Source organism: Rhinoraja longicauda, chromosome 44, assembly GCF_053455715.1.
Source record: "Rhinoraja longicauda isolate Sanriku21f chromosome 44, sRhiLon1.1, whole genome shotgun sequence".
NCBI classification, from domain to species: Eukaryota; Metazoa; Chordata; class Chondrichthyes; order Rajiformes; family Arhynchobatidae; genus Rhinoraja; species Rhinoraja longicauda.
Genome location: NC_135996.1, coordinates 1,990,178 through 2,004,038, shown reverse-complemented (window position 1 = coordinate 2,004,038; position 13,861 = coordinate 1,990,178). Strand labels below are relative to the sequence as shown.

Sequence of the window (13,861 nt, the reverse complement as noted above, 5' to 3'; positions counted from 1 at the left end):
GAGTAAAAACCCCGGGAGCCTGGTTTGCACCCAGTGTATCTGTGGGAACCACAGGCCAGAGATGAGCAGAATGAAGAGAAGAGAATGTTGGTTAGACAGGTTTGTGAGTTTGAAGCAGAGCTGGAGGATGAATGGAAGCAGTGTGTACAAGGAAGAAGCTGGAGATGGACCTCAAAGGTCTGGAAGCACAAATTGAGGCTGTGAGTAAAAGTTGTGATAAGACATTTAAACAACTTTGTAGTCTTCAGGCACAGATGAAAGACCACCAATGTGAGCTGGGAGAGGTATGTCTGAAGAAGGGTCTTGACCGGAAAAGTCACTCATTCCTTCTCTCCAGAGATGCTGCCTATCCCACTGAGTTACACCAGCATTTTGTGTCTACCTTTGAGCTGGGAGAGGCTTGTATTTCCAGAGAGGAGATCTTCACTCTAAGAAGAATGAAAAGAAGCTGAAGAATCTCGAGGCAGAAATCTTGCAGCTTCATGATGAACGTGCTGCTTCGGAGAAAGACGCATGGAACCCCAGGAGCCCTGAACCCCTAAGGGTTTGAGGGACAACAATGCAGGTTGAAACTCAGAGCTTGTAGTGAGCACAGCGCTAGACAGAAGAGTGAAAATGCAGGGCAATGGTGGAAGCACATCTTGAGAATGTTATTATCCACTCCCGCCCTTTGGTCGGACCAGCTACAAATCCTGGGATTATCGCTAAGGAGGGGGAATGGGATTTCATGTCCCCTTTAAGGTCCCCTCATCTCCTGGCCACAGGCGAATGAGAAAAAGTGAAGTCCAATTAAGTGTCATTGGACCAACTACCCCCATCCTACTGACCAACCCCTTATTAACCCTAGAGTGCAGAGGGGAAGGAGAAGAGGAAACTGTGGGGTTGGTTCTATACCCTTTTGTTTTGTTTCTGGAAATAAAGCTTCTCGGGTGAGTTCATCTTGCAGCGTGTGCCAATGTATTCTTTAATGATCTGGCATCATGACTGATGCCACAGAACATAGGACAGTGCAGCATAGGAGCAAGCCCTTCAGCCCACAATGAACTGATCTCATCTGCCTGCAACTGATCTATATCCCACTATTACCTTAACTTATGCCTGTCTAAAAACCTCTTCAACACCACTATCATAACTGGCTCAACCATCACCCCTGGCAATGCGTTCCACACCCCCACTGATCTCGATGTAAAAAAAACCTTTCCTCGCACATCTGCATGAAATTTTCAGATCTGCACGCGATACTCCAAATGCAGCCTAACAAATGTCCGAAAGAGCTGCATCATGACTTCCTGACTCTTATATTCAATGCCCCTAGCAATGAAGGCAAGCATACCATATTCCTACTTTACCACCATATTCACTTGTGCTGCCACCTTCAATGAGCTTTGAACTTGTACTCCAACATCCGCCTGCACATCAATGCTGTTCAGGGTCTAGCCATTACCTGTGTTAAAGTCCATCTACCATTTCTTTGAAGATAGACACAAAATGCTGGAGTAACTCAGCAGGACTGGCAGCATCTCTGGATAGAAGGCATGGGTGACATTTCAGGTCGAGACACCTCTTCAGACTGAGAGTTAGGGGAGAGGGAGACACAGAGATAAGGAAGAGTAAGGTGTGTAAACAAGACATCAAAGGAGATGCAGCTCAAGGAAATTGTAGAATAGATAATTGTTGGCCAGGAGAAGGTCACAACGAAGTATCCCGAGAAACCATTTAATCGGGGACAGTCTGGTCAGAGAAGTAAGAAGGGAGAGAGATGCAGAGAGAGGGAAAGCAAGGGGTGAAGAGGTGTCTCGACCTGAAAAGTCGCCCATGCCTTCTCTCCAGAGATGCTGCCAGTCCAGCTGAGTTATTCCAGCATTTTGTGTCTATCTTCAAAGAAATGGTAGATGGACTTGAAGTTAGAGAGGTTAACATTCATACCACTGGGGTGTAAGCTGCCCAAGCGAAATATTGAGGTGCTGTTCCTCCAATCTGCGCTGGGCTTCACTCTGACAGTGGAGGAGGCCCAGGACAGAAAGGTCAGTGTGGGAATGGGAGGGGAGTTAAATTGTCTTTTGAAACCTAAATATCAGGTACATTTAGACAGACTGAGCAGAGGCGTTCAGCGAAACAATCGTCGAGCTTGCACGTCACCCATTCCTTCTCTCCAGAGATGTTGCCTGTCCCACTGAGTTACTCCAGCATTTTGTGTTTATAGAAACATAGAAAATAGGTGCAGGAGTAGGCCATTCGGCCCTTCGAGCCTGCACCGCCATTCAATATGATCATGGCTGATCATCCAGCTCAGTAGCCTGTACCTACCTTCTCTCCATACCCCCTGATCCCTTTAGCAAAAAGGGCCACATCTAACTCCCTCTTAAATATAGCCAATGAACTGGCCTCAACTACCTTCTGTGGCAGAGAATTCCACAGACTCACCACTCTCTGTGTGAAGAAATGTTTTCTCATCTCGGTCCTAAAAGACTTCCCCCTTATCTTTAAGCTGTGATCCCTGGTTCTGGACTTCCCCAACATCGGGAACAATCTTCCCGCATCTAGCCTCTCCAACCCCTTAAGAATTTTATATGTTTCTATAAGATCCCCCCTCAGTCTTCTAAATTCCAGCGAGTGCAAGCCCAGTCTATCCAGTCTTTCCTCATATGCAAGTCCCGCCATCCCAGGGATTAATCTGGTGAACCTTCTCTGTACTCCCTCTAAGGCAAGAACGTCTTTCCTCAAGTTAGGAGACCCAAACTGCACACAATACTCCAGGTGCGGTCTCACCAAGGCCCTGTACAACTGCAGCAGAACCTCCCTGCTCCTAAACTCAAATCCTCTTGCTATGAATGCCAACATACCATTCGCTTTCTTCACTGCCTGCTGCACCTGCATGCTTGCTTTCAATGACTGGTGCACCATGACACCCAGGTCACGTTGCATCTCCCCTTCTTCCAATCGGTCACCATTCAGGTAATACTCTGCTTTCCTGTTCTTGCCGCCAAAGTGGATAACCTCACATTTATCCACATTATATTGCATCTGCCATGCATTTGCCCACTCGCCTAATCTATCCAAGTCACTCTGCAGCCTCCTAGCATCCTCCTCGCAGCTAACACTGCCACCCAGCTTCGTGTCATCCGCAAACTTAGAGATGTTGCATTCAATTCCCTCGTCCAAATCATTAATATATATTGTAAATAACTGGGGTCCCAGCACTGAGCCTTGCGGTACCCCACTAGTCACTGCCTGCCATTCCGAAAAGGACCCGTTTATTCCTACTCTTTGCTTCCTGTCCGCCAACCAATTTTCTATCCACCTCAACACTGAACCCTCAATACCGTGTGCTTTAAGTTTGTACACCAATCTCCTATGTGGGACCTTGTCGAAGGCCTTCTGAAAGTCCAGATATAACACATCGACTGGTTCTCCCTTATCCACTCTACTAGTTACAACCTCGAAAAATTCTATAAGATTTGTCAGACATGATTTGCCTTTGGTAAATCCATGCTGACTTTGTCTGATGATTTCACCACTTTCCAAATGTGATGCTATCACATCTTTAATAAATGACTCTAGCATTTTCCCCACTACCGATGTTAGGCTAACTGGTCTATAATTCCCCGTTTTCTCTCTCCCTCCCTTTTTAAAAAGTGGGGTTACATTAGCTACCCTCCAGTCCTCAGGAACTACTCCAGAATCTAAAGAGTTTTGAAAAATTATCACTAATGCATCCACTATTTCTGAGGCTACTTCCTTAAGCACTCTGGGATGCAGCCTATCTGGCCCTGGGGATTTATCTGCCTTTAATCCATTTAATTTACCTAACACCACTTCCCGACTAACCTGGATTTCCCTCAGTTCCTCCATCTCATTAGCCAACCGGTCCCCCGCTATTTCCGGCAGACAGTTTATGTCTTCCTTAGTGAAGACAGAACCAAAGTATTTGTTCAATTGGTCTGCCATCTCCTTGTTCCCTATGATCAATTCACCTGTTTCCGACTGCAAGGGACCTACATTTGCCTTAACTAATCTTTTTCTCTTGACATATCTATAAAAGCTTTTGCAGTCTGTTTTTATGTTCCTTGCCAGTTTTCCCTCATAATCTATTTTCCCTTTCCTAATTAAGCCCTTTGTCCTCCTCTGCTGGACTCTGAATTTCTCCCAGTCCTCTGGTATGCTACTTTTTCTGGCTAATCTGTATGCTTCATCTTTTGTTTTAATGCTATCCTTGATTTCCCTTGTTAGCCACGGATGCACTACCTTTCCTGGTTTGTTCTTTTGCCAAACTGGGATGAACACTTGTTGTAGTTCATCCATGCGACCTTTAAATGCCTTCTATTGCATGTCCACCGTCAACCCTTTCAGCATCAATCACCAGTCTATCTTGGACAATTCACGCCTCATACCCTCAAAGATACCTTTCTTTAAGTTCAGAACACTTGTTTCTGTATCGACTTTGTCACTCTCCATCCTAATGAAGAACTCTACCATATTATGATCACTCTTGCCCAAGGGGCCTCGCACAACAAGACTGCTAACTAACCCTTCCTCAATACTCAATACCCAGTCTAGAATGGCCTGTTCTCTCGTTGGTTCCTCGACATGTTAGTTTAGAAAACCATCTCTCAAACATTCCAAGAAATCCTCTTCCTCAGCACCCCTGCCAGTTTGGTTCACCCAATCTATATGTAGATTGAAGTCACCCATTATAACTGCTGCACCTTTAGTGCATGCATTTCTAATTTCCTGCTTGATGCCATCCCCAACCTCACTACTGCTGTTAGGTGGCCTGTACACAACTCCCACTAGCGTTTCCTGCCCCTTAGTGTTTCGTAGCTCTACCCATATCGATTCCACTTCCTCCAAGCTAATGTCCTTCCTTTCCACTGCTTTAATCTCCTATCTAACCAGTAACGCTACCCCACCGCCTTTTCCTTTCTGTCTATCCCGCCTGAATATAGAATATCTCTGGATGTTGAGCTCCCAGCCTTGGTCACCCTGGAGCCATGTCTCCGTAATCCCAACTATATCATAATCATTAATAACTATCTCCACATTTAATTCATCCACCTTATTACGTATACTCCTTGCATTGAGACACAAAGCCTTCAGGCTGGTTTTTACAACTCTCTTACCTTTTATACAATTATGTTGAAAAGTGGCCCTTTTTGATTTTTGCCCTTGATTTGTCTGCCTATCACTTTTACTTTTCACCTTGCGACCTGTTGCTTCTACCCTCATTTTACACCCCTCTGTCTCTCTGCTCCTGCTCCCATCGCCCTGCCACATTAGTTTAAATCCTCCCTGACAGCACTAGCAAACACTCCCCCTTGGACATTGGTTCCATTCCAGCTCAGGTGCAGACCGAGCTGGAATGGAACCAATGTCCTAGGGGGAGTGTTCTTTGGTATAAACCAGCACCTGCAGTTCCTTCCTGCCATTTCTTTGCCCATTTATGCAGCTGAACTATATCCTGTTGTATCTTTTGACAGTATTCCTCACCCTCGTAAAAGTACCGAGGCTTATGTCCTTATTGAGGGTCTATGTTAATTGTTAACTGTATGTTTGTGTTGTCATTTGTGAGTGGAGCACCAAGGCACATTCCTTATATATGCATACTTGGCCAATAAATTATTCATTCATTCAGTCATTCATGTTATGGTGTAAGAAGCTGGTAGTATTACCGGACTATTGATGCAAGAGTTCAAATCCCACCACTGCTTTTGGGAAGTTTACATGCTTTAAAGATTTGTAGCATAGGGAGGGATATGGATCATTTGCAGACAGATGTGTTTGACTTGGCATTATGTTCAAAACAAAAATTGTGGACTGAAGGACCTGTTCTTGTGCTATATGTGACAATATCCATCCTGACGGTTTGTTCCACCTGTTCATCAGCTAATTTCTAGCTACAGCTGTGTAAGTGCCTTGCAGTATGTCCAGAGAAGTGTAACACCTGTACTAATGGCCGTTTCAATAGTTTCTTTTATTCGTGTCATCACACAACTGTTTGCCAATAGTGAGCAGATTTTAGTGCCACGTCGTTGGCCTCTGCAAGATCCTTCACAGTGCATGTGTCATGCAGCATGTCACAGCTCAGGAGATGTTCCATGGTCTGGAGGCCCCGTCCGCATTCGCAGTCTGCTGCATCTTCAGTATATCACCACTTCAGCATGTTCAATTAGCTCCTCCCCATGCCTGTCCGCAGTCTGTTGAGACTGCGCCAGGTTACCAACGGTTGGTCGGAACCTGGTGGGAGTTTCTCAGAGGGATCGATTGCCATGTAAATGTCTTCTGGGGATTTCTTGAGTATCTCCTCCCACACTTTGAGCCTTCTGGACGATGCACTACAGTCCAGGGGATGGACAGATGAGAGGAAACTTCTGCGTGATTTCAAACGCTGAGGTAGCAAAGGGTGGTCATGTTGGGGGCGTCTTTCATCCTCTGATTGTCTGAGATATTCTTTTTTGACTGGCTGTAGCTCTTCTGATTCCAGGAGGAGCAATGCCAGAGAGTAGATGCTGTCATTCTTGGTAGGTTTCATGAATCCACTCATGCAGCGACAGCTTGTGTTTAGCACAGGATCAATCTTCCTTACATGAGCTGACCGCTCCCATACTGCGCACGCATACTCGGCAGTGGAGAAACAGAGAGCCAGAGGTGTTGATCGAATGATTTTAGAATTTGCTCCTCATTTTGAGGTACTCAACTTGCTAAGAAGAGCATTTCTGGAACTAACTTTTCCTTTAAGCTTGGTGATATGTGCTTTGTCGGTCAGAGATCGATCAAGAGTCACACTGAGATAGACTGGACTGTCACAGTGCTCCAACCACACCACACACTGTTTCAATAGTAATTCATGTGTAACTTTCCCCGTGGACAAGTGCAGAAGTAGTTTCCCTCTGTGTGTTTACCCTACAGTAGTTGACCAGATGCGGAGATGCCTTTGAACTACATTTGTGACATAATTGAAGTCAGTGCTGATCAGTAAATTGTGCAGCATGGACCTCTAAAGATGAGGTTGCAACTCAAGGTTAAAATTCTGTTTTAGATTTTTTTTTATCCTTTTAGAATCCGTGCTCCTGCTTCTACTCTGCTGGATTCACCGTTCTAGAATCTCACTGCATCACAGTACAATATTTCAAAGTAGTGGTTTAAAGAACATTGTGTCTCCTTCGGCCATGGAGTAAATGGTTCTTGGTTCTTCATGGATGTTATAATGTTTCAGGACATATTTCCTTTGTTGAATCTCATCGAGTGATACAGCGTGGAAACAGGCCCATCTGCCCAACTTGCCCACACTGGGCAACATATCCCAGCCACACCAATCCCACCTGCCCGTATTTGGCCCATGTCCCTCCAAACCTGTCCTTTCTATGTACCTGTCTGACTGTTTCTTAATAGTTGGGATAGTCCCTACCTCAACAATGTCCTCTGGCAGTTTGTTCCACACACCCACCTCCATTTGTGTGAATAAGTCACCGCTCAGATTCCTATTAAATCTTTTCCCCTCCACCTTAAACCTATGTCCTCTGGTTCTCGATACACCTCCCTGGGCAAAAGACTCTGTGCATCTACCCATCAGTATGTATCAGTATCAGCATCTGTGCATCAGTCTGAAGAAGGGTCTCGACCCGAAACGTCACCCATTCCTTCTCTCCCGAGATGCTGCCTGTCCTGCTGAGTTACTCCAGCATTTTGTGAATAAATACCTTCGATTTGTACCAGCATCTGCAGTTATCTTCTTATACTGTGCATCTACCCGATCTATTCCTCTCATGATTTTATACACCTCTATGAGATAACCCCTCATCCTCCTGCTCTCCATCCGACTCAAACAGTCCCTTTAGCTCAGACCCTCTAGTCCTGGCCGCATTTAGAAAATTGCGTTCAGTTCTGGGCACCATGTTACAGGAAATATATTTTCAAGCTTGAAAGGGTTCAGAAAAGGTTTACGAGGATGTTGCAGCTTTATTGGACTTTTTATTTGAAATTTTGCATACAATTCTCGTCACTCCATTACAGGAAGGATATGGAGGCTTTAAAAATGTGCAGATGAGGTGTCCCAGAATGTTGAACGGATCAGGGGATATTAACTATAAGGAGCATTTGGACAGACTTCGATTGTTTTCTCTGGAATGCCAGAGGCTTTGGGGAATCCAAATATAATTATTTAAATTTATGAGAGGCATATACAGGAAAGACAGTCAGTACCTTTTTCTCGGGATGGAAAAATCAAATACTAAACAGCATACGTTTAATGTGCGAGGGGCAAGATTTGAAGGAGATGTGTTGGCCAATTATTTTTATATTGAGGGTGATGAGAGATTGAAATGTACTGCCAGGGTTGGTGGTTGAAGCAGCTTTGATAGAGGCAGTTAAGAGAGAGAAGCATATGAGAAAAGCGTCTCTAGCATGTCTGATCTGCTGACTATTTCTGAAGCATTGGAGGTTATCTGCGACCGATTTTCATGTGTTTTCTTCTCTTACAGCAAAACAGTGAGGGATTTAAAGGAGAAGCTCGATCAGCTTCAGTGTCACTTCACGTGGGGCCCACAGAAGGAGACCATTGACCTGGATGATATGATGTACAGATTACAAGATTCTATAGATCTGAATTTGAAGTATAAGGCCAGGTCCTGCAACCAATTTGCTTTTGTAAACTCCCTGCAGGGCAACTATGAAGAAGCACTTGAAAATTTAAACGAAGCTGAAAAGATTCTGAGGGAGAACCACAAAGATGCATTTGAAAGAAGAAGCATCATCACCTATGGAAACTACGCCTGGGTGCATTACCACATGGGACAACTGACCGAGGCCCAGTCCTACCTCGACAAGCTGGAGATGATCTGTAAACCGCTCACTGATGGCCCCCGCTACACAGCAATGATACCTGAAGTGTATGGGGAGAAGGGATGGTCATTGTTGAGATCGGCAGCTCAATACTATGAGGAGTCTATGGAATGTTTTGAGAAAGCTCTGGAGGAAGATCCCAATAACACGGAATGGATCATGGGCTACGCCACTGCTCTGTATCGTCTGGAACCAATTCCTGGAACCCCAGAGAAATGCACAAGGAGTCAGTGCATGAAGCATCTGAGACGTGTGCTGGAGCTTGATCCAGATGAATCTTTGGCCATGGTGATGTTGGCCCTAAAACTGCAAGAGATCAAGCAAAAGGAGGAAGCAAATGAATTAGTTGAACGAGCCGTACAGAAAAGCCCTGATGTTCCAAAAGTGCTTCGTAATGCAGCAAAATTTTACAGACGAGAACAAGATGTGGAAAAGGCAATTGAGCTGCTGAAAAAAGGATTAGGAATCACTCCACACAGCAGTGTCCTACACGACCAAATAGGTATGTGCTATAGAGTGCAACTGCTTGAACTGTTGAAAAATAGACTGAGCATTGATCCACAATATCCTGAATTTCAACAGAAAAAGTTTTTGATCGATCATTGCAAGCATCACTTTGGAAAGGCATTTGAACACCGTCCAAGGACAGGTATTAAATCACAACTAGATTATGCGGACATCTGTCTAATAAATGGAGAGAATTCCAAAGCAGGGGAGGTCTACATCAAACTTCTGGAGTTAGAGGGCATTCGTCCAGATAATATGCAGAGAATATGTTTTCAGGCTGGCTTATTTCAACTGCAGAAGAGAAGGGCTGATTCAAATGCTGTCAAGTTATTCCAGAAAGGACTGAAGATTAAAAATAACTCCAAAGTGTGGAAAATGTGTTATGTAAATTTGGACAAGTGGGCAGCCAGGACACTTTGCAGGGATCCACATGACAGCAAGGCACTTGGTGTCAAAGGGTTACTGCATCAGATGGATGGGGACAAGTCTAAAGCTATTGAATACTTTGAAAAGGCTTTGGAGTTCGATCCCAGCAATGAAGAATATCTTAGTGCTCTTTGTGAATTACGCCTTTCGTTTGAAGAGCATCATGAACGTTAAAAGATGCAACAATTTCACCTAAAGCAAGAAAAGCATGAGTGGGGTGTTTGTTTCACTAATTATATTCTGTTCTCACCTTCTCCAAATTGGAATTGTACTCCTGAATGTGCAATTTTTAAAGATAATCTTGTGTTAATACTATCCAACCTATGTGGATCTTTCAAGAATAGTGCTACTTTTGCTACAGAGAGAGAGAGAGAGAGAGAGAGTCTCCGCGGGGGGTTGAGAGCATTGTAAATAATGAAGGCAACATTGTATTATAATGATTACTTGATGTTTTGTAACCTCTGAATGTGGTTTTGGTGTGATGTATCATGTGTTTGTGCTGAATAAAGTCTTTGAAAAGGAAAAAAAAAGAGAGTTAGAGAGAGGTGTCCACGGGGACACTGGAGGCCTTCCGTGAACGCTGGTCACCGCGGGGGGTTGAGAGCATTGTAAATAATGAAGGCAACATTGTATTATAATGATTACTTGATGTTTTGTAACCTCTGATTGTGGTTTTGATGTGATGTATCATGTGTTTGTGCTGAATAAAGTCATTGAAAAGGAAAAAAAAAGGGAGAGAGAGAGAGAGTGAGAGAGAGAGAGAGGGAAGTCTCCAGGAGCATGACACACAGCACACTGACTGATCCAAAGTGCTTCCTTGTGACACTATAAAACAATGGAGACCTCTGTCCAAGGTACAATGAGCAACATAACACATGTTGTGTTCTGATGTTCAACTTGGGCATTGTCACCTTCAAATCATGCAACATTAATATTACATTCATCTTCATTAACACGACCGTTATTGCTACAATTGAAACTGGGTTGTAACATGCTAACTTAGTGCATGACATTGTTAAATCATGCGATCTAGATAGCGTGAACAGTTGCAGAATGAGAAGCCTGTGGAAGCCATTTCAATAGATAGAATTATTGAAAGAGAACTCCACCACAAAGTTCTTTATCTTGAAGATAGACTTCAAGGCAATACAAAATGTAACATGGTTCTAGTGGTGCACAGGGCTGAGTCTGAATACGGCCCACGAGTGTTAAATATGCTTAAATCAGTTACCGAAGACTCAAATGTTCAACAAAAGATTACTTTGTATGTCACTCGATGCCAGTAAACACACTGCAAACTTTAATATTTATAACTGATTCAATCTGTTATTAACTTGTCAGGTGCAATTCTGTTCTCGTGCTTCAATAGAATAACAGGTCGTTTCCTTTCCTGTAATGGGGTGGAATTGGGCTGCATTTACTCTGCTGTGTCTTTCAGAGGTGCATGATGTATATTTGTTTGGAAGAAGGAAAAGTCCTGAAGTGTCTTCTGCATTAAACAAAACATCAAAGGAAAATTCTGTACATAAGTCGATGAATCTTTTGTTCGTTGAGCAATCTCATCAATTGCTCCCAGTGATCACTGTATTTGGCGCTCTTAAATAAAGTCGATTGTCTTTCCCGATCTTTGTGTTGTGTTTTAATACAAAGAAATAGAAAGGATGGTTTCTGAATGCGCTCTATGCCAGAAATAAAGGAACACACAATCGAAAGAAGAAATGATACACAATTAGACTCCACCAATGCTATGGCACATCTTGCATATACATTTGTTCACCTCCATCCAAGAATGGTACTTGATTGTAGCCTGCTACTACTCAAAGATTCCATTCATCAGAAACATGAAAGACCCGAGGGCATCAACAATGTAACATAAAGCAGATATTTAAAAATCTCAAGTGAAAACTGCAAGCTAATTATAAAAAATGTTATTTCTGAAATTTGCAAATCGTTAAACAAATCAACGCTCAAAAGTGAGTTATCTTGATCAGGAAATGGAAGAGAAGCTAAAGGAAAACGAAGACACTAAAGACATAAGAAACTACAGAAGCTGGTATCAGGAAGAACTCGGTGGGTCAGGCAGCATCTGTGGAAGGAATGGTTGGGCTTCGCGCCGGGTCTCTTCAGAATCTTGAAAAGTTCAATTTCTCCGTTTCTTTGTTTTTTTTAATTTTCTGTGACATAATTAATTGCACTTTTGCAAAAAAAGATCTGGCAGCTAATGCAATGAAAGAATATTTCACTCGAGACCCACTCTATGTGATTTTGATGGCAGTCGTTATTATATTGTGGAAGTATCGTGCAATTTTGTACATTTTCCGATTTAGAGACAAAACCAATTTACAAAAGTAAAGGGCTGGTGGCATCGGCAAGAATGTTTAAGAGACTGAGTAACCGTACCTTCTAGTTCAAGAACAGGTTCTCCCCATCAGATAGCAGGTTCACGAACCACCCTGCACAACCCCAATCACCATTCTATCTCAGCACCGCATTACTATGATTGTCTGTACTACTGTCGTTACTCTGTGTACTTAGTGTTTTTGCATGATCGAAGTCTGGTTTACGAGAATAATTAGTAATTTATGTTGTGTCTGAAGGATCCTCAGAGAGACTGAATTTCCTCATCTGTCTGCGGTGGTAAAGGCGTTGCCTTGCCTTACCAGTACGGCAATGTGTTGTCCATGTCAGATCCTCTGTGATGTGGACTTCCAGGTATTTAAAGCTGCTCACCCTATCCACAGTAATCCCATTTATCTCCAGTGGCGTGCACGTCCTCGGAAGTTGAGCTCTTCTAAAGTCCACAATCAGCTCCTTAGTTTTTCTGACATTCAAGAGGAGGCTGCTGTCCTGACACCAGAGTGCCAGATCAGCCACCTCCTCCCATAGGCCTTCTCATTGTTATCGGAGATCAGGCCCACCACCACAGTGTCATCAGCGAACTTGATGATGGAGTTGGAGCTGAACCTGGCCACAGTCATGTGTGTACAGGGAGTACAGTAGGGGGCTAAGCACGCAACCCTGGGGGGATGCTGTGTTTAGTGTGAGGGGTTTAGATGTATGTCTCCCCATCTTGACCACTTGGGGCCTGGCGGTGAGAAAGTCCAGGACCCAGGCACACAGGGGAGTGTTAAGCACCAGTTTCAGCAGCTTCTCAGCAATGCCAGGCTGGAGAACATACAAACTCCGTACAGATAGCACTCGTAGTCGGGATCGAACCCGGGTCTCCGACGCTGCAAGCGCTGTAAGGCAGCAACTGTACCGCTGCGCCTCCGTGTCGCCCTTAACCTCACTCTGATTGAGGATCAAAAGTTCTCCACTGGTATCACCCAGTGAGAGGGTGTATCCTATACCTTTGCTTAACTGATCCTGGCAGCTCTTGAAGTCTGTTAGAAAGAACTACAGATGCTGGTTTAAATCGAAGTGAGGAGGGGACTGGAGGAGACTCACTGTGATGGGTTTCTTTTTTTGTGTGTGTTGGTTGGGGTTGTGTAATTTGCTTATTTTATTGCTTTTATTGTTGGACTGTGGGTGACTAAATTTCGTCAAAAAAACTTGTTTTTTGGATGACAAATAAAGATATCTTGAATCTTGAAGACATCTTGAATCTTGAATCTTGAAGTCTGTCAGGAGAAGCAAAGTGGACAGCGTGTCCAGTGCCAGTTTGCCCCCGCAGAGTTACATGGTGATTTCAATTGTGTCTAATCGCCACCAGCAGCATTCCTTGCTCACCTGTTCCCCGTTTACCTTGAGCATATACAATATATTTCCAAACAATTAGCATCTCCGCTAATGAATCCCCGCTTTTCTCATTCTCGGTCTCCTTCCCAGCCGCCGCACTGACGGTAGCTGAAACTGAAAGAGCCGTGAGCCCGGGCCACGCTCTCATATCTATGAAGGAGAGGGGAACCGCTCGCCATCCTCCCGTTGCAATTACACAGGTCGTTGAAGTAATGAATACGTAATCATTTGTTTAGGTAAGTGTGAGTTTACGTAAGTTGTCCATTATGTGAGCCGGTGGTGCATGTTTTCAGAAAGGGACCTGAGCGCTCAGTGGAGGATAGTTCTGATGCGGAAGGGTAAGAAGAACTTA

At 44.0% G+C, this 13,861-nt stretch overlaps 1 protein-coding gene across 6 annotated transcripts in view; it reads left to right on the top strand.

Annotated features, from left to right (window-relative positions):
* Positions 1-11,389, top strand: part of LOC144612295 (interferon-induced protein with tetratricopeptide repeats 5-like) — a 32,544-nt gene extending 21,155 nt beyond the window's left edge. For all 6 annotated transcript variants that reach the window (XM_078431868.1, XM_078431872.1, XM_078431873.1 and 3 more), the window contains one exon: positions 8,478-11,389. In XM_078431868.1, the coding sequence (XP_078287994.1) occupies positions 8,478-9,945 (1,468 nt within the window). In that variant the 3' untranslated portion in view covers positions 9,946-11,389. The remainder of the gene's footprint in view (positions 1-8,477) is intronic.
* Positions 11,390-13,861: the final 2,472 nt, after the last annotated feature.